Below are 24,585 nucleotides of genomic sequence, written 5' to 3' on the forward strand. Positions count from 1 at the left end.
CTCCTTTCATGCACCACTTCACCTCTCAAAGTTTCACATTTTATAGCCATATTTACAAAAAAAATTGAAGACTTAATACATGTGGATGAGGTTGAGCCTATATGGAGGGTCATATTGTCCATTTTTCTCCTTTCGAACCAAGTTGCACTTATATACAGTCTCTCCCCCTACACACATATGTCAATATGTTTGGTCTTCAGTGGTAGGAATGTGCCCTGAGGCTCCCATATAAAATTAGCAGACCATTCCCATGTTGGCTTCCTTTCATGCCCCCACTTGCAAAGCGGCCGACGCCACTGTATCAATAATTCAGCCACAATTTAGTTGTAGTTGGGCCACATGTTACGGGTCAGTTGTAATGGGTGCTATTGCTACCGGATGCCTGCTCCATCTGATGGGTTTTGCAGGAGGTTTGTGGCCAAATGGCCTGGGTGTCCAATCACTTTTTGACTAATATAGATCTCCATGTAAGTCTGCTGAATTTTGCCAAAAGCATTTCAGAATAATGTGCAATTGCAGGTCATGGTAATACTGTCAAATAAATAAGGTCTATTTTGTTCTTAAGGGTGCAGGGTAAGTTCAATAAACAAAAAAAAAGTATATTAAAATTACTACCTTTGTGTGCATTTATTGAAAACTTTTACCATTCTTTTACGCATGTTTTGTTTCCTGATCTGGTTTGCTACAGTTCATCTGGCACAATTAGAAACATATCAGAAAATATGTTAAATTTTGTTTAAAAAAAAAAGAGCGCCTACAGCACCATTGTGCCTATACAACAATAAGGCGGCGTGCATGATCATGTTATATGGATCAATTCATTACCTCAATAATTAAAAACAAAAATCACGCAGCTTTATTGGTTTTTGTAGTAAAGAAAACAAAAAAAGCCCACAGATCAAATAGCTTTCTTCAACATAACATATCTTTAAATGTCTTTTCCCCACGTAGTGGAGAGTTAGCTATATGTGAGGTCATCAAGTTGACAACAAATTGACACTTCAGAACACAGCTCAGCCTAAACAACCACATGAGTGTTTTGAGGATTCATCCATCGAATCCACAGTGGCCTCAAACAAGTCTTGTGGGATCTGCTCCCCCGCATGCATCCCACCAACACTGCTGGATGTCTGCCCTCCTGTCTTAAGCCAGCCTTGGGGTGGTGGAGCTGCTAATCTCACACTATAGCTGAATTGGAAATCCGCATGTGTACGTCCATGTTGGACGGGAGGGAAGGGGCTGGGAGTGGAGAGAAGTGGCTGCCCTTGCACCTTGGTGAGATGAAAAGCTCTCAAAGCCTGGAGAGCAGGAAAACACTGGCAGGGCAAAAGTCAAACTCCTAAGGCCACAGAGAGAGAGAAGAAAAAATCCCAAACTTTTTCTTGTATCCTCTGGCAGATTGTGTGTGGTCAAACTGAGGGCTTAGTGTTAAAACTGAGTTATTGTATATGAAATGTGCATTCAGTGCCACAGAAAACTTCTGAGCAACTTGTGAAAAGCTGCCTGACAGCAGTGACCTGGTTTTGCATTTGGTATTTCACTGTACAGTGAGTTTGACAAGTACAATTTCAGAAATTTTTAGCACAATTTTATTTTATGTTTTTTGCACAAGGTATTGCATCATGTAGTACATTTTTTATTTAATTTTGATAAAGGTTATTGTGAAATGTACCAGAACAAACCTGCAATTATAATTAGGGCTTGAAATGAGATTATTCTTACTCAAACACATGACATTTGAGCACTACACAATATGTATGTGATGCAAGCAAGAGCAACATTTACCTCTTAAAAACATATGTTGTTCTGAATAATGTGTGACACACAAAAGATTCTATTCTCATTGAAATAGCAGCTGTTTTGTTGGGCTTTTTGTTTTATTTATGTATTTTTTGTTTTGCTCCACTTGCTGATTTTAAGTGAACGGGTCTATTTTTCTGAAAAAGGTGAGCTCAGGTAAGGATACAAAATATAACCATATACAATACTATCTTTATGTTGCAAATGTGACACAGTGTGCTAACAAACAAAATTTATGCGACATTAACAAAGCATTTACAAGTCAGTGTTACCATAAAGTACATGAAGTTTCCTTATCTGTTTAACTAGTAATGAAAAAGGTTTTCTGTCCATCATTTTTTGTTTTCTTCTTTGTTTTTTAAACAAACATATTGACATATTGATAGACTACGAGAGACTATTGTTGATTGATTGCTTCTAGAATTTTTATTGAAAGAATATTTTAGATTCTGTTTTAATGTAGAGCATCCTCGCCTAAAATTGACATCTGCTTTTTTTGTCCTTATAGCTTGTTAACAGGTTAAAATGCTGACAGACTTACTTCAGAATTGTGTCTGGCTGATCTTTTAATCTAATTCAAAATTAAGATAAATTCATCAGATGCGGGGGAGATGCAAATAAGAATGCCCAAAGGAACTTTTAGTTTTTTACTTTAGTTCCTGTGAACATCTGGTGATCAGAGACCACACTGCTATCACTCCAGCTCTAAAAAAAAATGAACTCAATGTTCTATAGTGTTTTTATTCTGTGCTCATTTCACAAATGACTTCTACATTAATTAACTTGCTTAAAAATGTAAAATTCATGCCCCCAGCTGTGGCAATGTTGACCATAATAATTTCTTTGTCTGTTTTCTGAGTTTTTTCAGAAACTACAGTAAATTCAACCATTTAGAACGATCAATACAGACTCAGAGAAAAAAAAATCCAATCCACTGCAGATGCCTGAACAGCCGATGCTAGAGGTTAAGTGTTCCTGAGTACACATCGGGGTATGTGTGCTAAAAAATAAATAAATAATTATATATATATATATACATATATATGAGAGAAAAGCGTAAAGCGCAGAAGTGATCTATGTCCTTAAGCACCTTGGTGTGCTTTGCTGGCTCTCCTGATGAGCTGTCGCTGTAAGTGGGTAGAAAAACACCTCTAAGTGATGTGGGCCTTTAGTCACCTGACCATCACGAATGCCACTGTGGGCCCCTAGCTGGTCCAAGTCTGCATGGCACGGCAACATATTGCGTAGGTATAAGGCAGTCAGTAGTTATTCATCATCCATAATGTTAACGATTACAGCATGTCGATAACAAACCCAGGAGTTAAATGAGTTTGTGCACTCAGCTACGCCTGTGCCTCGGCAGTTCAAGGTCACTCCCTCCCGTCTCTGACAGGAGGGATGATTCCCGGGCCAAGCTGCAACCACACACATCTTGCCTCAAGGTCAAGTGTGCCACTATTTAGAACAAATAGATACATAAAACACTCAATCTTGTGTGTGTATAAGGTATGGGCCAGGACCTTGGGCCGGGATAAAGTTGGCCAGCAGCTCGTATATTTCGTCCCGTACTTGTATTTCAGCTTGACACTTTGTCACCCCACACCCCCTCCACTCACTTTAACGTTTTGAAGTCCCTCTTGTGTGACTGAACGCAAAAAGTTAGCATTGATTCTTGCTATGTTAGAGCTCACCAGAGTGCAATGTGGATGGATCTCGAGCATCTCGGGGTGACAAACTGTGTTTATCATTCAGTCCGTTGGCCAGCTGAATTTAGACTCTGCAGCCTCCTTTAAGCTGCTCGTTCAGACATACCATGACCAAAGCAGCTATTCACCTATGGATGGCTGAAAAAATAAAAACACAGAGGGCCTTTGTGTTTGAGCAGAAGCAGGACACGGCTAGGGCACGTGGTGAGAGGATACACTTGATTTGGAGTCAGTTACCAGCTCACGCCTATCATAATGGACAATGGGGCAAGGGCAAGTGTCTCCCTCTCCTAAGCTTTCCTCTCTCCCTCACCCTGTCTCTTGGCGTGCTTCCCCCAGGAGACACGAGCCGGGGGCTGGGCGCTCTGATGGCCAAGCGTGACATTTAAACCCCTGCCCTGCGGTAGCTTTAGGGGGGCTTTATGGAGTAGATGGGGGGCCACAGAGAGGTCCATCTGAGCACAGTGAAAGAAAAAAGGGGGTACGGGCAGAGGCTCACCCTACAAACCCCCTATTACTCAATGCACACAAACTACTCACCCCCCACCTCTATGCTTCACCCTGCAGAAATCCTCAGTATGTCAGTACGGTGGGGGCTCCATTGTGCACGGGTCTTCCACTGAAGAAAAGGACCCTTTGGTGATAAACAATTCAGCTGTCCACTCTGATCACAATGGGGGCACATCCCATTGCTTTGAGCATCTGTTTCGAGTAGGTACTGGTCCCCTCGCTGCTCAGCAGCGTTGACCATACAAACACGGTGTGCAACTAAATCCCTGAATCTGCTGGCCCACTACCACCTGCTCTCATCCTCCCCTCCTTTTATTATTCCTTATTTGGATCAATACTGTTGACTCCACTGCAGTATCTCTCAAAAGACAAGTTGAATAGCCTTGTGCTGGCTGTTCAGTAGGATCGCATGCTTTTTAAATTGTCTACAGTGTGGCAGCAAAACTGCATGAGCTGATTAAGGCGTGCATGAGAGAGAAGATGCTTTTCTGCCAAGACACAGGGCACAGAGTTATCTATGTAGGCCTCATACGTACAGCAGAGTCCATGGCTACTTATCACCCCCTTGTGGACATTCAGCATACATCATTCCTGCTTTTAAATTTGTCCACTCTTTTTATGGTGAGACTGTTGGTCTATATGGTTACCTGGTTATATGTATGTAAACTTTTTCAATGTTGTTACATACTATCATTTATCAGATTAAATTATTATTGGATGATCCTTTCCACCGCACTGTACCTGTAATGTTTATCTTATTTATGGCAGAAGGGCAGTGTTTACCCAGCAACGCTGCCCTTCTGCCACACATAAGGAAAACAGGAAAAGGACATCTCGTCCTTTTACTGAATTACTTCAGACTGTGGGAGAATGAACATGAGATTCATGTAAACATGTGCAACACTAATACATTTTTAAATTAAGGCTGTTGGTTTTTTTTTTTTACATCTTGTAAAGTTGTTTTGAGTATTTGCTTATTTATATCTATTTGTAACACTTTAAAATCAAAGTGATCTGCATTTTTAATTGTTTCAGTTTCTTTAATTTGTTTTAATGTCTTTTTATCTTACATTTTATAAAATTGCTTTGCTTTAGCAGAATGCACGTGAGTTTCTACTTATTATGCAGAAGGAATTATTTCAATAATATATATTAAGATACATTTTTAATCATATTAACCAATAAAACTGTCTGGAAAGTCCTGTTTGCAACTCTCTTTCAAATTCGGAAATTCAAAGTTCAAAATTTTCAAGGAGAATCGGTGAAAGGCAGTAAAATAAGGCAAAGAAAAAATACTGCGAAGCAATAGTAATAGTATTAATAGTAACATTAATTATAGTGATCAAGAATACATTGAGATATGGTTCACTGTTTTATGTGGGTTTCCAGAAGATACGTGAATGACATGTTTTCTGGATTTCATCCAATATCTCTGCCAACTATCTGATTCCAAGGGGTTAACTGTGAGCAGGGCACTCTGCTGGGGAAGCGCTAATCAGCTCGGAAACATTTGCTGCCCTTCTGGCAAGGTCAAAAGGGTCACGGTCCCTGGGCTGGATGTCCACTCCATCCTGTGCTCCTCCCCCATTGCTGTAAAGCCCAGCCTCCCCTTGGGGCCTATAGGCCCTGCAGGCACAATCACTGCAATGCCACTATAGGCCCACAGAAGCTGGCTTTAATCTATATGGAGCCCTGGGATGGACTGCGGCTGTCTGTCCATCAGCCTGTCAGTGTGTCTTGCCTTGACCGTACATAAGCAGCCATGGACCAGAGCTATCGACTTAGACAATCCGAACCCACATTTGTGATTGGTTTGCAGAGCCATCCGGTGGGCCCCTCCTGCTGTTTGACCAGGTGATTGATCTGTTAACACTGGCCACTGGACGTGTGTCTCTGAATTTAATTTCAGAATTCATTTCTGTGGGACGTGTGTGTACAGAAATGATGTAGAGTCCCAGGATCAAATGAAGGATTGATGGTTTCATCTGATATCTAAGTAAAAATGCAATTTAGATTTCTTTTCCACCCTTTATCATTAGATATTTGGAACGTGCCTAACAGGAACACTGACCAACCCTTAAAGCATGGCCTTATATCATTCTTACAATTTTAACAAAAATGTGAACAGTGTCTGCGTCTCTAAGCATTAAAGTCTTGAATCACCAGAGGTTAACCCCTTTGAGTGAAGATAATTTCTCAATATTTTTATTTGTCAGGCCATTATATTTTCCAGGCCTTGAGGCATTTTTTCTTTGTAACAATATCTCTACTATAACTGAGATACTGTTTATCAACAATACATGAAAACACCTGTAAAGAAGCCTTTGTTGTCAAGGCATTTCATCACTTATCAACAGCAAGAGAATCTCCTGCTGTTAAAATAATAAAAATGCTGAAAAGGGCACTAAAGTCAGGCTGAGAGGTTAGGTAACCCTGATTCATTTCACAGCTCATAAAGAGCACCAACGCATCGGTGAGTGGGTATTGTCCACCATGGATTTCCCAGTCCATTCTGCTTTATGCTTCTCTGTTTTCAGAAATGCCCATAAAACACAAAGACTATGAAATAAATGTGACGACCAAGACAATGCCTGAGTTAGGAAGTGAGGGCTGATTTGATGGAGTCTCTCTTTCTCCACTCTGGCCTGCTGCAGACGTGGGGAGAGGGGGCAGGCTGCTTGGATATGCATCACAAAGGCTTCCTGCAGTATTGATCTGCAGTGGGTTAAGGCAGTCTATCAGCAAATGTCCCTCTCTCTGGGAAAAACAATAGATTAAAAACACACAGCTTGCAGGGCGGGAGGCTGCTGATGGGCCCTTATCTGGGCCCAAAGGTCACTGTGTACAGATATAATCCACTTTCACTTAACAGCTTCATTTAAGGCACCTCGCATGCAAATGGTGGCATTTCAGGGTCTATTCAAAGACTGAGGTTTTGTTTTTCCAAGAGGCAGGCAGGGTTTTTTTAAACATTCTTTCAGAGATGGGTTGAAAGTGTTCAGTGCTTAAGCTTTAGTGGTTGAGTACATCATCTTTTCCCAAATCAAGAAATGACCACAGTGTTTTTATGACACCTAATAATGAAAAATGTATCATCTGAAAAAATTTAAATGCCCTATTTTATTCATAAGATATTGACACAGCAGGTAGTGCTGCATATTTCATTAAACTGGAGCTCTGTCACTCCAGTGGAAAATGTATAAACCCTTACACTATGGAGCAAATAAATGCACAAACTTAGAAATACAGCAAAAATATCTATGTGTAAAAACTCATTTTTATAATTTACAGCCAAATTTGTAGTACCTTGTCCCCCTTTCCACTAACAAGTTGAAAACACAGGTTATACTTTGATGCCCTCTTTCTATTTAATTAAAGTTTGCAAACTGATTTATACATAGGGCATATATAATGGTTACAATAAAACAAACAACCATTAAAAAGTAACAAACACTGTTTTGGGCATAGGTATTCCAACATTACTGATGAACATCATTTAACAATGTATTTCAGATCACTATGTCATTCAAACAACAAACCTAACCATCGGACAGTAATGGCACAACCTCAAAATGTTTCTGAAACATCGCCAAAAAAAGTCAGTAACACGTTCTAAAAATCAAACTGTGGAACTTGTGATCAAAATCGAAATTCAAAAAAGAAAAAACATCACTGCTGGATTAACAGTAGGCTGTGATGTCAGTAGCGTTCTTTAGGCTCGCTAAACTTACGTTTCTTCGTAGGCAAGTCGGTGGACGGCGTTTCCTGACTGGTGGGAAACTGAGAAGCCTGAAAACAGCAGAAGAAACATGCATTTGACATTTAGTAAAGCACGGCTTTATGTGTCTACTGACAGGCACCATCCCACTCTGAGAAACCAAAGCGACCAGTGTTGACTCATCTGTGGAACAAACGGTTCCTACGCATTTTCCACTTATTAATCCTAAATCTGCAGAACACATCTTGGTTATGCACGAATACTGCAGTATTATCAAACAAATCAAATCGTGTTTTTACGAACCGAGTGATAGGTCATGTGAGGACATGTTTCCACCCACATTTACATTTCTTTTGACAACAGGTAGTAGTTTTGGATAAACTACCAAATTATTTTCATTTATTTAACTACAGTCTGTTTGTTGCCCATGCATGCTTAGGTTTGTCTCCTGCTGACAAACGTAGAGAAACACACTTTACTTTTCCAACCTTGCAAAATCTACAAAAGTCTGTATAATAAAAAGAGTTTTCATTATTACAGAATTACAGAAGATGTTAGCAATGCTACTTAAGCAGCTACATGACCATTTTCATGCCTGATTTTGTGCTTACTTTTTGTGCTTGAAGACCATTACATCCTAAATGAGCAGAGATGACCTTATTGGGCCCATATCTATTATATATTTCAAAGATGTGCCTGATTAAGACATCAGGTTTACATGATAATATAGTAATTGCTGCCTTAAAAAAGGCAACTAGTCTTCCACTGTTCAAAATGTTACAAACTCTAGAGAGTTTCATAAGTACAATTTCAATTTCTGCACAGTTACAAAGTGTTTTAGTGTGGAGGGGGTTGTCAAGCTGTAATAGAGTGAGGCGAGGACCTGTAGCTAATAGGTTTTAAATGTTAGACTGACCATAGTTGGCTTGATGATCCTTCCACTCCTGGTCCTTTTCGTCCCCACCTCCATATAAGAAGTCTTCTTCACCAGAGTGTCCATCTGACAGAGGAGAGATGATCCTTAAAGCCAGTGATTATTAAGTACACTTGAGGCACTCGGCTGCCGTCAGCATTTTTGCGTTTTGAACAGATTAGAGGTCCTTAACTTTTTAGTATTAGCATTTATAGCGCTCTTGAAGGCAAAGTTAACCCCCCACATTTCTGGATAATAACACTGTTTTTTTGTAAATAGTGCAGACTTTCAGCTTTAACTCAAGGATTCACAAAAATAATGCATTAACTGTTTCATTCCTTTTATTGAGTCTCATAAATGGTTTCCTTAACTTGTATCTCTTTGGACCTCATAGTAAGAGTTTCGATGAACAGCTACAAGATCAACATTTGGAATCAAATCCAGATCTTTATTTTTATTTTTTCTATCTGTCATGGAAACATTAGGGGATAAGCCTCACCTCGCCATAAACCTCCACATCAGTTAACCAGTCAATTTTACAAAACAGTTCTTGAAACACTTTTTTAGTTTCAGCTCCCAAAAAACGCTAGAATATCAATATTCAGAATGCTCAGATACAAAATATTATAATTTCTCCTATAACTTCTCAAAAGAAGTTTTTCTTTGGTTTGGCTTTTATATTTTGAGTCGATGCAACAAACAACAACAAAGCTACAAACCACAGGCATATGTAACAGATATAGTGCATTTTAACGGCCAAGTCGTCATATATTTTTAAATGTCACCTGTTCACAATGTGTTGAGCATCATCAGTGAGTCACACATACCTCTGTGACTTCCTCACAAGTATTGATCTCCTCATGACAGCTCACCTGCACCTCTAGAATTCATAAAACACAAATACCTTAAGATTGTTTTAGTTCAGCTTGAGTTATTATTATCATATTTAGTCAAGACTACTAACAGAGTCTAGCAATAATATTTATTCTACATCTTTCAGTTTAAGATTTTTCAGTTTATTAACTGAGACATCCTGAAAATAAGTTTAACAAAATAAGATGGGAGACTTTCAGTTATTGCTTTGTTTTAGACTGTTTTATGTTTACAGATTTTTACCAGTGTTCTCCAGGATTGTGTTCTCCTTTTGAGCCTCCTCCACACATTTAGGGTCTTCACTCTATGGGGTTACAACAGCTTTACTGAACATCATGACTGGAAAATGTCAAAACTTACCACAATGACAAAATGCTGACACTGACTCACCGGTTTTTGCATCATTTAGGTACTTCCCACTTTGTATGTTAGTAGTGAAGCTACTACTTCAGTGCATTGGACAATGATCTCAAGAACATACTTCATTCTAACATAAAATGAATATGTAGAGCACATTTTCGAGGAAAAAAAGCAGGAAAATTTGTAAAATCTGCTATAAAAATGACAACGAGTTATACACATCATGTTGATTTACCAGGGTTATGTAAATAAAACACATTTAGCAATGCTTTTTTGGCCATTGTAAAGACTATTGTGTCTAAAATGATAATGTGCTATTACGCAGGATAAATAATACTGTAAACAACATAAATCACTTAATGGGCTAAAAAAACCAAGTATTTGTCCACTGACCTGGGTGATGGCATCTTCTTCATCTATCTTCAAGACCCACTTTTCCTCCACCTGAATAATTAAAGAATATGCCTTATTGAGCTCTCAGAAGGGCTAATATGAAAAAGCTGCACATTTAACATAAACCTCATGAAAAAGAAAGACAAAAACCTTTATATGCATTTTAATGTCTTTTATCACTTTCTATCCCTTTATCTTACAGTTCTCTCAATTAACCTGCTCTAGCCTGTGTCTTTCTGTTGCCATGTCAAACTTTAAGGTATGGTAGGGGCTGACCACCTCCCCCATGGTCAGTTTGACAGGTTCCTGTTCAAACTCCATAGTGTCACAGTCAGCCTCCCTAAAGCCGGGTGGTTGGTATGCCTGAGGAGTAACTGGAAAATAAAAAAGCAAACACAGAGTGAAGCAACAGTGAAAGGGAAAATCAGCAGCTTTTTCAAATACGCAGACCAGCCTGTTTTGAACCAATGACCATGCCACATTCAAAGTCAGGGCAGGCAGTTCTTCCAAGTCACATTGTTATTGCCCATATGAGTGTTACAGTCTCTCTGCGAAACAATGAAGTTTCTGGATGGAGCACTCTCCAGCACCCCATCCAGTGACTCCAAGAGGGCTGGGTACTCTCAACTGCTGTCTGGCGCATGGGCTGGGTTTCTCACTATGTTATTGTGTGATTAGATACTTGCATTAGCTGAATAGATATATAATGTGTGAGTATGTGTAGAAACTTAGTGGCAGTAAAAAAAAACAAAAAAGTTAATGAACTGTTGTTAATATGTTAATATTCACTTGGACACCATTTGAGGAAAATATGCAAATCGTAACAACACACTGAAAAATTTTCTGTTTTTCCTGCGTATGAATCATCTAAACCCAGACCTTCATCTCTTTTTGTCTACTTTTCAAAAAACAGAAAAGCACATCACCATTGTTGAATAACTGCCAAAAAAGATCAAAGCTGGGGCACGTATGAGACATCAAGCAGCACCACTTAAAACACTGGATTTAAGAGTCTTTATTGTGATTGGTATAATGAATTAATAAAAAAATAATAATAAAAATGTTCAAAGCCTTAAAAAAATGTGGGTTCTATATAATTAATGCTAATCATTAATTTTGATGTGAGTGTTACCATCGTCATAGTAAGCCAGCTTCATGTTGAGGTAGACATTTTCTGGCAGAGGGCCCAGGTACTGCATCACAGTGTAGAGCTTCCTCACCAGCAGGATGATGGCTTTCCTGGTGTTTCCACATGACATTGATGAGACTTTGATGTTGTTATTGCTGATCAAGAAAGTCAAGCAAGAAGAAAAATGAGCATAAAAGGGCCCGCTACTTCAGCTGCTCTGCCAGACAATCATTACACTGGCAGGTAAAGGGTATATAGTTTCTTGGGGTGGTCTAACATAAGCCAGTCACTCTGAAGTCACATTTCAAAGATGATGCAGTTGGAGAGATGTTAAGAGCTCCACCCTTTAATTCAGTTGTAGCCCAGTGCTGATACAATGATATAGTAATCATTCTTTCAAGGCTTCGATTTATTGACACAATAACAGACATATCACCTTGGGTTTAAGTTTTACTCATACATAAAACTCTTTAAGCTCCTCACTTCTTTTCTCCAACTTTCAAGCAACTTCTGGCCCGAAGAAAGACAGGCAAATTCAAAGATTGACTAGGTAACAATTAAAACAGAAACTCAAGTTACTTTCTCATACGTGAGTGTAATCTGTAAGCATAAACACACCCCACCTTTCAAAATCCATGTGTGCCCCTGCTGCAGAGTACTGGATCCTAAAGTGGTAAAACTCGGTCACTTTCTGAAAAAGACGACATGCCAGATGTTATAGGTAATCACTATGGAGACAGTAAACGGAAAATGGACCACTTCTTATATATCACTTTTCTACTCTACTCAAAGTGCCTCATTCACCCAATAATACAAGAACTTTTTTCTACAACCAGTTTCTTTCCATCTAACGGTCACACACATTCATACCCCAATGAACACATGGGACAGCAACCTTGGGTTCAGTATCTTGCCCATAGATACTTAGGCATGCAGACTGTAGACTGGAGCAGCCTTCAAATTGTTAAACAGTGAATATTGCAAAAAGATAACCTGATATTTACCTGTGGGTTCTCTGGGTCGGTATAAATCTAAAAAATAAGGCCAAATGGACAAACATCAGTACCGCATAGAATATAAGACTAAATTATCTAAAACATTACAGCTCTTCCGACATTTAGTTGCTCATGTGTTAGATACACTCGCTTTTCCAGGCTGACCCTAACTGGTTTTAATACAAAGAGTCATTATTCAAGAACACACATTCAAGTATTAGCAAAATACTCACAGATATAATGACTGTCCGAAGCTGGTGAGGAAGAAAAAACAACATTTTGACTGCATTAGTTGCTCTGATACAAAAAAAAGTGGAAATTACAATTTATTTTTTTAAATCTCCCCTAACGTATGTGTACATTACAAATCTTCTGACTGATAAAGGTCAAATGTGACTTACGTATTTCTTTTCGATGGCATCAAAACATCCTTGCATCCTGGTGGAAATTAAAAACAATTATGATCCATAGAAAAAATAATAATTAAAATTAAGCACAAAAAATGAAACAAGAACAAGGAGCCACTGAAATTATTTCTTGATGAACAAACTGGCATTAATTTAATTGTAATGTAAATTTAAAAGAAATTTTAAAAAAACTAATTTCTTCAACAGCCTGTCCCTTATTTACACTGTTACACACTTGAAACTGTTGCGTGTAACATAACAATATACTTTTCATCTCATTTTCCATGACCCTAAGAGCTAGAACGTTTTATTTATGAAGCATAATTGTCTGTTGCACTAATTAGATTATATTTGTTCACTGCATGTAAATATCTTCTTGATGAAAACAGATCAAGAATATCATTTCAACTTCACCAAGTTCAATCAAGTTCAATTTTTGACCAACCACAAAAGATATGATGGTCTTATTTTTACCTTGTAGGTCTGTTTGTCTACCTATGGTAAAACATAGTTCTGGTGACACCTACTAAAACGAGAACTATCATAAAGTACCTCTGTAGGGGTTTGTCTATGAACAGATTTTGTCAAAGGGATAACACTGGAAGACAAAATCAAAACTGGTACATCACAATGGAGCAGTTGATATGACTCCACAAGATGGTGTCTATTTGGCTTTAGTGACCCTAATAAACAGCTCTTGCTAGCAAATGTCAAGCTGCTGTAATTTACCACTGAAGAATCTGAGTGGCACCAGGACAGCTGTGCTCCTCTCTGAGGATCATCACTTGCTGATCTAAAAAGAAAAAATAGAACGCATGAATGTTCTATGGAACTTTTTCCAGGTAAGTGAACTTGAAAGCTAATAGGATGTACAGTCAAATTAGGTTCATATGTAATCTAACCTTCCACATATTTTTTCCCATAGGCTTTCCCCGGGAAAATGCCCCTGAGGTATGTGATGCCAGATACTGCAATGGCCAGAAGCTTCTTCATAACAACCAATGACTGCTGCTCCGAGGCAATCTGATTAGGAAACAGCTGAGTGCTCTGTATGAGTGAAACAAATTAATCAGACTCAGCACTGCTTAGTCATGACAGGTAACACAATTATTAGAAATCCTGCCCTCCAACAGCTGCGTTTCAGCTATAGCACCTTATTTAATACATACACAAACAGAATTTTTCTAATCTTTGTGGACCTCAATATTAGTGCCACAATTTGTTTCTGTGTAAGTCTGTTGATATTTGAAAAAAAAAGCACTGATGTTATTTCACCCATGATGCAACTTAAATAATTACTTATGAAACATGCATGACAAACAATACTTTTATCACAAACCAAGTGACTCTACTGTTAGTATATCTCATATCTCAGCATAGTGTGCCGTGTGTTCTTACAATGAAATCTTAGAAAACTGGAAAAGTGATGGACAAAGGTGGCAAGCCTTAAAAACTATCTACAGCAGTTTTATTGGCTTTCAGTATCTGTACCATGTCCTTCAAAAGTCTTAAGTCTCATTATAAATAGTCTCACTAGAATAGTGGCTTTTAAGAAGCCATTCTTACGGACTGAAATAGCAAGAAAAGGCTGAGGTATGCCACATTACAAAAGAATTGGACTGAAGATTATTGACAACAGTTCAAATGAAATAATTAATCCAAATATGAAAATGTTGTTGCAAATCAACATTAATATGTACAGAGGTCAGGAGAGAGGTACAGCACTGAGTGTCTACAGCCATCTGTAAAACACAGTGGAGGCTCTGTTATGGATTGGGGTCAGTGATACTGGATAGCTTGTCAAAAGTGTAATTATGAATGCAAAAAAGTAACATTAGATTTGATCCACCATGCAGTAGCAGCTGGAAAGCATCTGATTGACAACAGCTTCATTTTTCTGAGAATCCTCAGAAAAATGGACCTGAAGAAGGAGCTGCTGACCGTCTTCTACCGCTGCTCCATTGAAAGTGTGCTGACATATTGCATCGTTGTATGGTTCTCCAGCTACACCACAGCACACAGACTCAAGGACAGCTTTTACAAGAGGGCAATAGCCCTAATCAATGCAAATAGCTGACCTGATTGGCTACCTCCCTGGACTTTTTTGGGGGGGAGGCAACAACGGTAAAAACAATAACAATAACAATAATAATATTTATATTTATAACAAGTTGCAATAATAACAGTGTGCAGTACACATACACTTCTTCTTCTTCTTCTTTTTTATTACTAAGTTAATATACTGTGTTGTGTTTCTGTTGCGTTGTGATGTGTCATATCGTGTTGTGTTGTGTTATATGTAGTGCCGACGTAGGACAGTTTTCCAATTTCATTGTACTACTGTACTATGTATGACTGTGCAATGACAATAACGAGTTATCTTATCTTATCTTTCAGCATAACAATAATCCCAAACACACTGCTACTGCAGTAAAACCATACATGAATGAATCACTTCTTGAAGGACATTCAAAGCTCTGCTTTGGATGTTGGCTTCCTTTTGTTCCATTCCCACTAAAGGTGATTCCACATTATTTCAATAATGTTGACGCCTTGGCTCTTGCACTAATAGTGATCCATTGTTAATACAAAAACTACTTTTTACAAAACTAAAAACTGCCGTTGGAAAAAAAGGAAACTGCCTGCTAGCTAAGCAACTTAGTGTTTGCAGGATTACATCACAATAAAATCATATGAGTAATGTATTTTACCTGTGATGTTCTCACTTGCTGTGCACACGCCATACCTTTGGTGAAAAATAACAACAAAATTTAAAATACAATAAAAAGCAAAGCAAAGAGAGAAAATTTGAGGACAGATAGGAGTCTACTCAGAAAACTGTACTTACTGTAAATCGCAACTAGCTAGCTGACCTTCTAGTTTCTAGCTGATGTAGCCCTCTACTTGTCTCTAGCACACTACTTTGACCTACCGTGAAGTTATTCTATAGATTATGCTCTTGTAATTACATGGGAACAATAACCAGAAACACACGGTACAGTCGTTCTGGGGAACTAGGAAATAAAAGCTAACCTTTTGGTGTTAGCTATTATAAAGGTTCCCGCTAAATGTTTAACGGGCAGCAACCTGTAGAAATCAATGGCAGCAACAGGTTCACCACCAGGGAGCCAATCACAGAGTAGGGAGATAAAAACTAAAAACAAAGAGGGCTTCAGAGCCTTTTGTCTACCGCTTTTTGTTTTGTTTTTTTATTGTTATAATTTTGATTTGATATGTCAAACGTTAACTGAAAACTAACGTTTTACCCCAAATATGTTTTTTGTGGTGATTTGTGTTGATGCAGCGCGGCCCCCGCATCGCCTCCGTCTTCACTTTGTAATTTCATTGGCCAACCGGTTGTCAATCACAGCCGGGACACATTCAACGTAATCTTATTGGCTTCGTGTGGGATATTACTCCACTTCTATTGGTTACTGTATTTGTTAGTTACAAGGGAAACGCCGGCCCTAACGGTGATGTCATATGTCGTTACGCCATTTTTGTTGGAGAGCAGTCGTGTTCAGAAAAGCAGGATTAGATCCAGTACAGGTACACAAAACGGTACCTTGAATAATCATCTCTTTGAGTTGGTCCAGCAACCGACGAGACACCTGCGTGTCCTCCACACTCACAAAATGTCGTCAGAAAACCTGGACTCGGATACTCAGGTGGACTACGAGGACGAAAAACAGGTGGGTTTCTGCCTGCTATCTTGATGTTGTTAGCTAACCTCAGAGCATGCTAACTAAGCAGTGGCTAGCATCAGTTAGCATAAGTGTTTGCAGTAAGCTTAGCGCTGCACCAATGCACCGGGGAAGACCTGGAAGATGCGTACAGCCGATATGAGCTGCTCTGTATAATGGAAGTGGTTTAGTTGTAGCTGCCATAGCATAGAAGCACCTTGCTTGTGTGTCACTTTGTTTTGTCCCTTGCTTGGTGTCATTGGCTGGCGAGTCCACAGCAGCTCAGGCCTCATTGGTCTGTACCCGAGGGGGGGTTTACACACTAAATGTGTGGCCTGCGGTCTCCAGATAAAGGCATGACTGGGTAATTTCACTCAGTGCACACTGAGTAAGTAAAGATAACTGCGCTAAAGTCGAATAGAAAACTGTCTTTCCTGAATGGCTAGCAGTTTCTGGATTCCTGGTGGTCTTGCACTGACTGTGACAACCAGCTGCAGTGCTTCCGCATTTCCATACTATGCCATAAGCACAGCAGCGATGCCATGTAGTCCATTATTAGGATCGAGGGTTTGCCAAACATTCTTATGTCAGTATCTGTTAGATTAGTGTTGACACTCGTTAAGTTTATTTACACTGTACCAACAGTGGGGCAGAAATAACAAGATAAACACCCGTGGTGGATGCTAACATTAATGTCAGTATCTATTATCTTTACAAGAAAGATGTTCAGTCCTAACACTATAAAGCAAAGGTTATAATGTAAAGTCTAGTTTTCTCATTTTAAGTACTTTTAACTTTGTTTTTATTATTCACATATCTAAATTGCGTTACTCAATACGAGAAAACTAATGAAAAGTGGAAACTAAACGTTGCCCAGCCTTTACAAGGTAGGAAGTTAAAAATTCAGACTTTGCTTGGCAAACTTGTTGATTTCTGTTTATAACCGTGCATTACTGTTCATGCCCTACTAATCATAAAGTTGAAGGGAATAGAAATTGTTTGTATTGCAGTGACAGATGTTGCTTTATGACTGTTGATATTGTCATAACTCAATTTGAATCATGAGTTTTTGTTACTGAGATTCTGTGTGAATTAAGCTGATGCCACAAAAGGAAATATTATTTTAATATTTCATCTCTTCGTAGGCGACACAGCCTGTGCATTTAAGCTTTTCCAGTAGTTTAAGCAAACCTTATAAACAGGACTTTTAACCCTGTCTGTTGCTTTAAGTGAACAAAAAAAGACAGTCCTTCCTGAGGGGAATATTTAGTTATACTGTAACTAAATATTCCCCAGTTCCACTGTGTACACAAAGACTGTGTTGGAATCTGCAGTTTCCCTGCATCAAAACCAAATATAGTACCTCATAAATTTCTCTTCATGGACCCAAGTGAATCAGCACACTCTGTGCAACACCTCCTCCACCCCCACCCCCCCAAGGGAATCTGTTCATCGGCTTCTGTGTCCTGGGTCACATTTTATCCCTGCCCCAGCAAGCTTTATAGGCTGAGTGCCCTATCTTGTCTCTATAGTGGAAGTAGGTCTATGCTGTGCAGCTCACTTGAGGTGTGTTTATAAGGAATGTCTAAATGCCCTTTGGAGTTTGTCCATTATAGTCTTGCACTAGCCTGTTTTCTGAAATAGTTTTAACATGGAGTCAAGCGCTTGACTCCTGCTGTGTGCACAGGGTGGTGCCCCAGATTAGTAGCTTCAGTATCTACCTGTCGGGTACTTGAATGGCAATGTCTGACTAGTTTTACTAGTATTCGGCAGAGGCATCAGCACAAGCCCTTCCATTGTTTCAGAATTCCCACTGTAGGCTTCAGCAATCTAAGCCTAGCATTGTTTGGACAGCCCGGTCATGTTGTTATTTCTTGACCCAAATTTTCAGATTTTCTCTAAATGTATGACTACATAACATAGTAGTTACTATTACCAGAAACACAGTTGAGCACAAGATCACAATAGGATTTAGCAATTAATAGCATAGATTTTGTGTCTTGTTTAAAAAATGGAAAGTTGCAGAATTCAGTTACTATAAATAATGGACTCTGTTACAGCGTTTAGTTTTATAGTAATTTTGAGATTTCAGCTTTATACATTCTAGTTTTATTTTTAATATATGCATAAACAATATTTTGGTCACAAGATCTTTAGCAACACAACTTTCCAATAGAGCTTTAGTTGTTTGTTACTATCATAAGCTTCTAAAATCATTCAGCATTCATTCTTAAGGTCCCTGGTCGTACCAAGTTTCCTCTCAGGCATTATGGTGTTATGAGAGACTGTAAGAGGAGGACAGTCATGCTGTGACTCATGCTATCATGGAGTATATGAAGTTTCCGCTAGTCACTGTCATGCTTTTGAATCCCTTTCACAGCATTACTTTTAGGTGTTTTTAATGTACTGGTCCTGTGCTCCACAGTAAACTTGTAGTCTTTGTGGAAAAAGTTGTAGAATTGCAGGGTGGCCAGAAGTGAGTGGCTATCACATGACCAGCTGTTCTAGTTGTGAACTTTTCTGAAGCTGCATCCACCGACATTTTAAAGGATCCCTGTTTTTCTGCAAAACAAGAGGGTTAAACCTTTTTTTTGTCTCTACAGGACTCTCAAGAGAAAAATGCAAACCCAGTTAAAGCAGAAGAGGCGAAGCTGAAGGCCAAATATCCTGGTCTGGGCCAGAGACCCGGTGGGTCAGACTTCCTGATGAAGAGACTACAAAAAGGAGTGAGTTACTATAGTTTGCCTATGATGCGATCAGAGACAGCAGCAGCCGCAACAGCAGTGGAAAAACAGGACTGTGCGTTAATGAGAGCTTCTCAGAAAACAAGTCATTAAACACCTGCACCCCACGTAAAATTGAAAAAGGATAGCTGTTGTTTTGGTATGGTCAAGCTGCTGTTACTATTATTGAACAACGAACAATTTGAATGTAATTGCAGTGAACATATCTTTAATTTTTAATAAAGATATCAGCGATCTAAAAACCTAACTGATAAAGTTTATGCTCACCTTAGAAACCAAAGAATCAAGGCTCTACCTAGAACCACCATTGAGTTGTTGATTCATCAGTGCTACAAGGGTAAATTAATTGAAACGAAGAGAAAAATAATTTCTCCATCCTCAATAGACTGGAATACAAAGCTGCTAGATTGATGGCACGTGCAGTACAGCTTGTGTGACAGAGTAACTTTAATTTGTATTTTGAACTGCAGAACAGAGCACCCAAAGGAAACTTTAACTCCAATCTCACTTTTCCCGGATTTAAAATTGTATGTCTCTCTCCACCTGCACATGCTCTATATGCTTCCACCTCTAGAGGTTGTTGAAAGTCATTCTGGGAAACATGGGTAGGAGTAGGAGTAGCCAAGACATTCAGAGGGAAAAGCGTTTTATCATAAGATAATAAACACTATCAGAGACTGAGGAGGTAGGTAATCTCATACTTAAATTTTTTAAATGTTGAAACATAAGCATATGATTTGATTAAAGAGAATAGCATTACCACTGTGGTATCTTCTCTGATGTGTGAGCACTATCGACATATTTGTTATTGTGCTGGTTCTAGTTCTCTTTAGCTGTTAAACTGAACACTGTTAAATTTATAGTAAGGAACAATATTAAAGAAGGAAATGCAAAGCATGCTTTATAATGATTACAGCTTATCTGGTGACTGTATCCTCATTTTATAAAAGGCAATTTGGAAGGAGGTAGAAGATGATGCGGCTGGGTCTTAAAGCTACATTCAGTTAGCATTGTTTCAAATTTTATTAGGCACACACAAAACCGGTTTTTAAAGCTGTTCTGGTTTATGGGTATGATTGTGGTGTTCAGCATTAAAAAAAATGGTAGTTAAACTCAGGCTGCTAAAGATGAGTATGAATTTTCCTCCATCTGTTACACAGGAATACATTTGGAAAGTTTTCTATAGCACTAGTGCAATCAGCAATAACCCTTTGTACAAATATGTAAGCACTGTTCTCAGTATTTAGCATGTCGCTAAACTTTGTAGCACCTCTGCTCTCTCTTTTCACGCAGCAAAAGTACTTTGATTCGGGTGACTACAACATGGCCAAGGCCAAGATGAAGAACAAACAGCTTCCTGTGGCAGGGCCTGACAAGAATCTGGTAACTGGTGACCACATTCCCACGCCACAAGATCTACCCCAGAGGAAGTCCTCCTTGGTGACCAGCAAGCTAGCTGGCTAGCCTTTGTCATTCAAGAAGCACCCTCCCCCCCTTCCCCCCCGGGATTCCCAGCAAGCATCCCTCCTCCACTTCACCTGTGTCCCCAATATGTCCATCCACTCCCCTCTCTTCCTTTTACATCCCCATGCACCACTGGCTTTAACATATCGGGCAGAGTTGTATAAGTTAAAACTCCATTTGCTTATATGTGGGTGGGGCGGGATGGGAGGGACGGAGGTTTAGGCGGCCCACAAGGTCACAGCCTTCTCTGCCTTCCCACAACGCACAGCTCTGCCCCCTCTGTGCACTCTGCGCTACCGCCTCCCTTATATCTTGGTTTTCAGTGTTCCAAGATGCATTACAGTAGGTGTGTGTGTCATCGGGCAGGGGTAGGATGGGATGAGTTAATGCACTTTGTATTCTGTATAGTATTTTTTTTTTTTTCATTTTTGCATCCTGAATGACACCAAAATAATGTGTGTACGGGAGTTAGGAACCATGATCACAATGTGTTCTTTGAGCTTCATCTTCCCTTTCTATGCTGGTAGCTAGCTTCAGCGGGAGGGTTTGGAAGATATATGTGAATAATTGCTTGCTTACCAAATCTGTGAGGGGCAGCTTAAGGGATACTTGGCATTCACTAACACCCTATTGGGAAATGAGTGGAAGTTTCCTTGCATCTCACCCCTTCAGTCACTTCAGTCAAATATAATCTGACGACAACTGCTGCAGCTCATCCAGGCAGGGATTTGAAACACTTTTTTCTCTGTCTGTGTGCTTCTGTTGCTTTTATTTCCTACACCTTTTGCTCCTGTTTCTCTCATTTAAAAAAAACATGGCTGCATGTTTGTAATATGTAACAAAAAAAAAAAAAAAAAAAAATTAACATGCTTTTGTAACAGGAGTGGAGCAGCTGCTTAGTAAGTGATCAAAACAACCACCTAAAGTCCTGAAATGTCCACAGTCACACTTCTTTACTTGCTTTGCTTTATGCTATTCTGACAATCCATGTACACACGCTCCTGTTTGCTGCCCAGGGTGGGAGCCAGTTGAGTATATCCTGGTATTATTTTTAAAGGCTGGGAACCCTGCCAGCCTATGAGCTCAGCCTTTGTGTGGTTGCTGTTGAGATGCATCAAGATATGTGCTAACTATGAGCCTAAAAGATTTGTTGGGGGGGAAGCACCCTGCATAGTGTATATGCTTCTGTAAATAATACTCAAACAAGCACGTAACTCGTGATAAGCTTAGCGCTTTAAGGACTAAACCGGCTAGCATGCCTGAGAGAAATGGTAGTGCTAAATCAACTCAGTTGGGATTACACCCTAGGATTTCTGGCTTGGATATTCTTTGCTTTAACAACTGAGCCGAATTCCACATTGCAAGCCCAGAGGCTGTGGATACACTTGTCTTTTCAATGTGACTGTTACTATCCAATCATCCTGCTTACATTGCAATGTGATGAGGCAGCTTTGAGCCCACACTGATCTGGCTAGAGATGTAAGGAGTGATGTGGCTTCCACATATCTTTCTGGCTATTTTTGAAGCACTGATGCAAGCACTTCTAAAGGTTTTGTATCCAGCCACAAAAGTCTCATTGAGATGACAAAAAGTACCCAGAGTCGTTGCAGTCATACTTGTGTCTTTCAAGGCCATATGTAAAGTAAATTTTTTTTTAGTATTTAAGGGTTGACTATGAAAAAAAACCTAATTCTGACAGTGATTTCTAATTTCATGTAAGAGAATGTTTTAATACTTAAGAATGAACAGTATGTCATAGTGGTTCCCTTAACAGCTGACCTCCTTTCACTGCAGTTCACATAATGAAACACTAACCTTAGTTTAAAAAAAGTTCAACTACTTCACTAAAATCTCAGCTGGAGTATTGCCCTACATTACTACCAGCACGTCGTAGAAGTTTATTCTCTCCAAAACTCACACTACTCATATGGATGTTTGATCTCAGGGGTGTTAGAGGGTAAACGACAGGCAACCTGATAAGTGCAGCTCTATAACGCATCATCACGGGCTTAAAGTGGAACAGGGCATATCTGCAGGAGCGCCAACACTTGCGAAGCAGAGAGAGATTTTATAACACATGGTGAGGGGGTAATCCCACCTGTTATCGTGATTCAGCTTCTGAAACAGGTCAATGGAACGATCGCTAAATCTCTATACTTTGAATGTGCGCCCTTCGCACAGTCAAGAATCTGAACTGGCACTCACTGAGAATCAGTGTAAATTACTGCTTCAGGGAACCTTCACAAACGCACACTCCACCACGTAGGCTAGGTAACAGGGTGCATGCACCATCACGTTCTCGACCTCACTTATTTTTCAATGAGACTTTAAAATGTGTCAAAGTTGCAGTGGGTGAAAGAGGACTGACTTGTGCATATATGCTTGTTGTTGTGGTGGTGTATGAATGCACTGCTTTTCTCTGTTCCAGCTGTTGTAAATAGACTTAAACAGGAAATTATTTTTGTTGTTTCCCACTTGCGTTCCACTCTTTCATAGCCCAAGCTATTTCTGATTCAATGGTTCCTCTCTCCTTTCTGTTTAACACTACTTCTGCTGTATCTTATTGTATCGCAGAGGCTATGTGAATCTGTATCAAATGGAAATATGTGTAAATGCTGCTGATTCAGTCAATGACAAATCTAAGAGAGCATACCCTGTAAAGAACATCTGTCCTCTTGATTCTGCCAGTCTGACTCTTTAAGCATCTCACTTCAAGAGTCATAAAGCTCCTGTGGCAAAAACTGGTTACATGTTAACTATGTTAAACTTCAACTTAAGTGCAGATTCCAAAAAATGTATGTATAAATGCATCGTTGGTTTGGAACAAATGTGTGGTCTAGCCAGATCTTAAAATTCTGAGCTGCTTTGTCACTTTGATAAGAACAGACTATTGTGTTGTGTTTAAAAAGCCTACATTATTTCTGCTTCAAGAAGTAAGCCCAGGTTAAATAAAGAAAAGGTTAATATGCTGTGATGTTATGAAACAACAGTGGAGAGATGTTCTTGAATGCTACTTGATGTTTGGCTTTGCAAGGAGCAGTGCAACAAGAGGAAATAGCTGGGTATGTTTCATACCCAACACACAGGGTGTCTCTTGTTCAGCTATGATAAATATGTGCCAGAATGTATAAAATAATTAACAGGCTGTGTGCTCTGAAGTACTTTTGTGCTGCTTTTACCTTATCTGTTTTCTTGTTTTGCAAGTAATATTTTTTTTTCTTGTGTTCTCTTAATGCATAATTAGTATATTTCATCCTGGCCCAAGACTGCAGGGAAATCAGATGCACCCTTGCTTCCAAGAAAAAAAAGGGTTTACATGATAAACAGGATGACTGGAGAATACAGGAATGATTTTAAGACTTCAGAAGTACAAGGGTACTTGGAATGTTTAAGTTGTGTGGAAGTAGGTGAGAGGATTTTTGTCAGTATTTGAAATAAACTTTTACATTAATAAGGTGCTTTTGTGGGGTTTTGTTTTATGAGTTCAGTTGTTCATCCTTGTTACATGTTAAACAGATGAATTAGCTGCTGATTAAATCCTAAGATTTCTTGCATGGTCAACAGAAGAAATCTTGGGATGAGGCGCAAAACCCGGAATGTTCTGGGTTTAAAAAAAACAGAAGAAGGAAGAAGCATTCTCAGACACACAAACGCATAGGAGGCGCAAGCTTTCATTTAACACTAGGGGGAGGCATAATCATGCAGGTGTGAGAGACGAGCCAGGATGGAAAATTCTAGGTGTTTCTGTTATACCAGCATATAACATGAAAGGTGATGAAAGCTACTAATTAGGATATATTTTGACATTGGCAAAGCAAAGACAGTTCTTTAACTTAAGGAAATGTGTCAACATTGGCATTCTGTCATAGATCAAATGCACTTCTGCTTAT

General features: G+C 39.2%; 2 protein-coding genes across 6 annotated transcripts; one reads left to right on the forward strand and one right to left on the reverse strand.

The window, feature by feature from the left end:
- Positions 1 to 216: 216 nt before the first annotated feature.
- Positions 217 to 15,886, reverse strand: hormad1 (HORMA domain containing 1). 5 transcript variants are annotated; one of them, XM_080896584.1, is made up of 16 exons: positions 15,653 to 15,886; positions 15,516 to 15,550; positions 13,707 to 13,851; positions 13,534 to 13,597; positions 12,799 to 12,835; positions 12,631 to 12,651; positions 12,407 to 12,433; positions 12,026 to 12,093; positions 11,406 to 11,557; positions 10,490 to 10,647; positions 10,274 to 10,324; positions 9,764 to 9,824; positions 9,475 to 9,527; positions 8,651 to 8,734; positions 7,748 to 7,805; positions 217 to 1,339 (listed from the first exon to the last, which is right to left on the reverse strand). In XM_080896584.1, the coding sequence occupies exons 2-16, from the start codon at positions 15,546 to 15,548 to the stop codon at positions 1,332 to 1,334; spliced, it is 1,020 nt and encodes a 339-aa protein (XP_080752710.1). In that variant the 5' UTR covers positions 15,549 to 15,550; positions 15,653 to 15,886; the 3' UTR covers positions 217 to 1,331. The 5 variants fall into 5 exon arrangements, with proteins under 5 accessions (XP_080752710.1, XP_080752709.1, XP_080752711.1 ...); XM_080896583.1 differs by lacking the exon at positions 217 to 1,339 and having other exon boundaries at positions 7,210 to 7,805; positions 15,737 to 15,886; XM_080896585.1 differs by lacking the exon at positions 217 to 1,339 and having other exon boundaries at positions 7,210 to 7,805; positions 11,406 to 11,512.
- Positions 15,887 to 16,265: 379 nt separating this feature from the next.
- ensab (endosulfine alpha b) lies at positions 16,266 to 24,153 on the forward strand. Its single transcript, XM_080895973.1, has 3 exons — positions 16,266 to 16,496; positions 19,091 to 19,213; positions 20,525 to 24,153. The coding sequence occupies exons 1-3, from the start codon at positions 16,281 to 16,283 to the stop codon at positions 20,693 to 20,695; spliced, it is 510 nt and encodes a 169-aa protein (XP_080752099.1). The 5' UTR covers positions 16,266 to 16,280; the 3' UTR covers positions 20,696 to 24,153.
- Positions 24,154 to 24,585: the final 432 nt, after the last annotated feature.

This window comes from Rhamphochromis sp. 'chilingali', assembly GCF_963969265.1.
Source record: "Rhamphochromis sp. 'chilingali' genome assembly, chromosome: 11".
Classification (NCBI taxonomy): Eukaryota; Metazoa; Chordata; class Actinopteri; order Cichliformes; family Cichlidae; genus Rhamphochromis; species Rhamphochromis sp. 'chilingali'.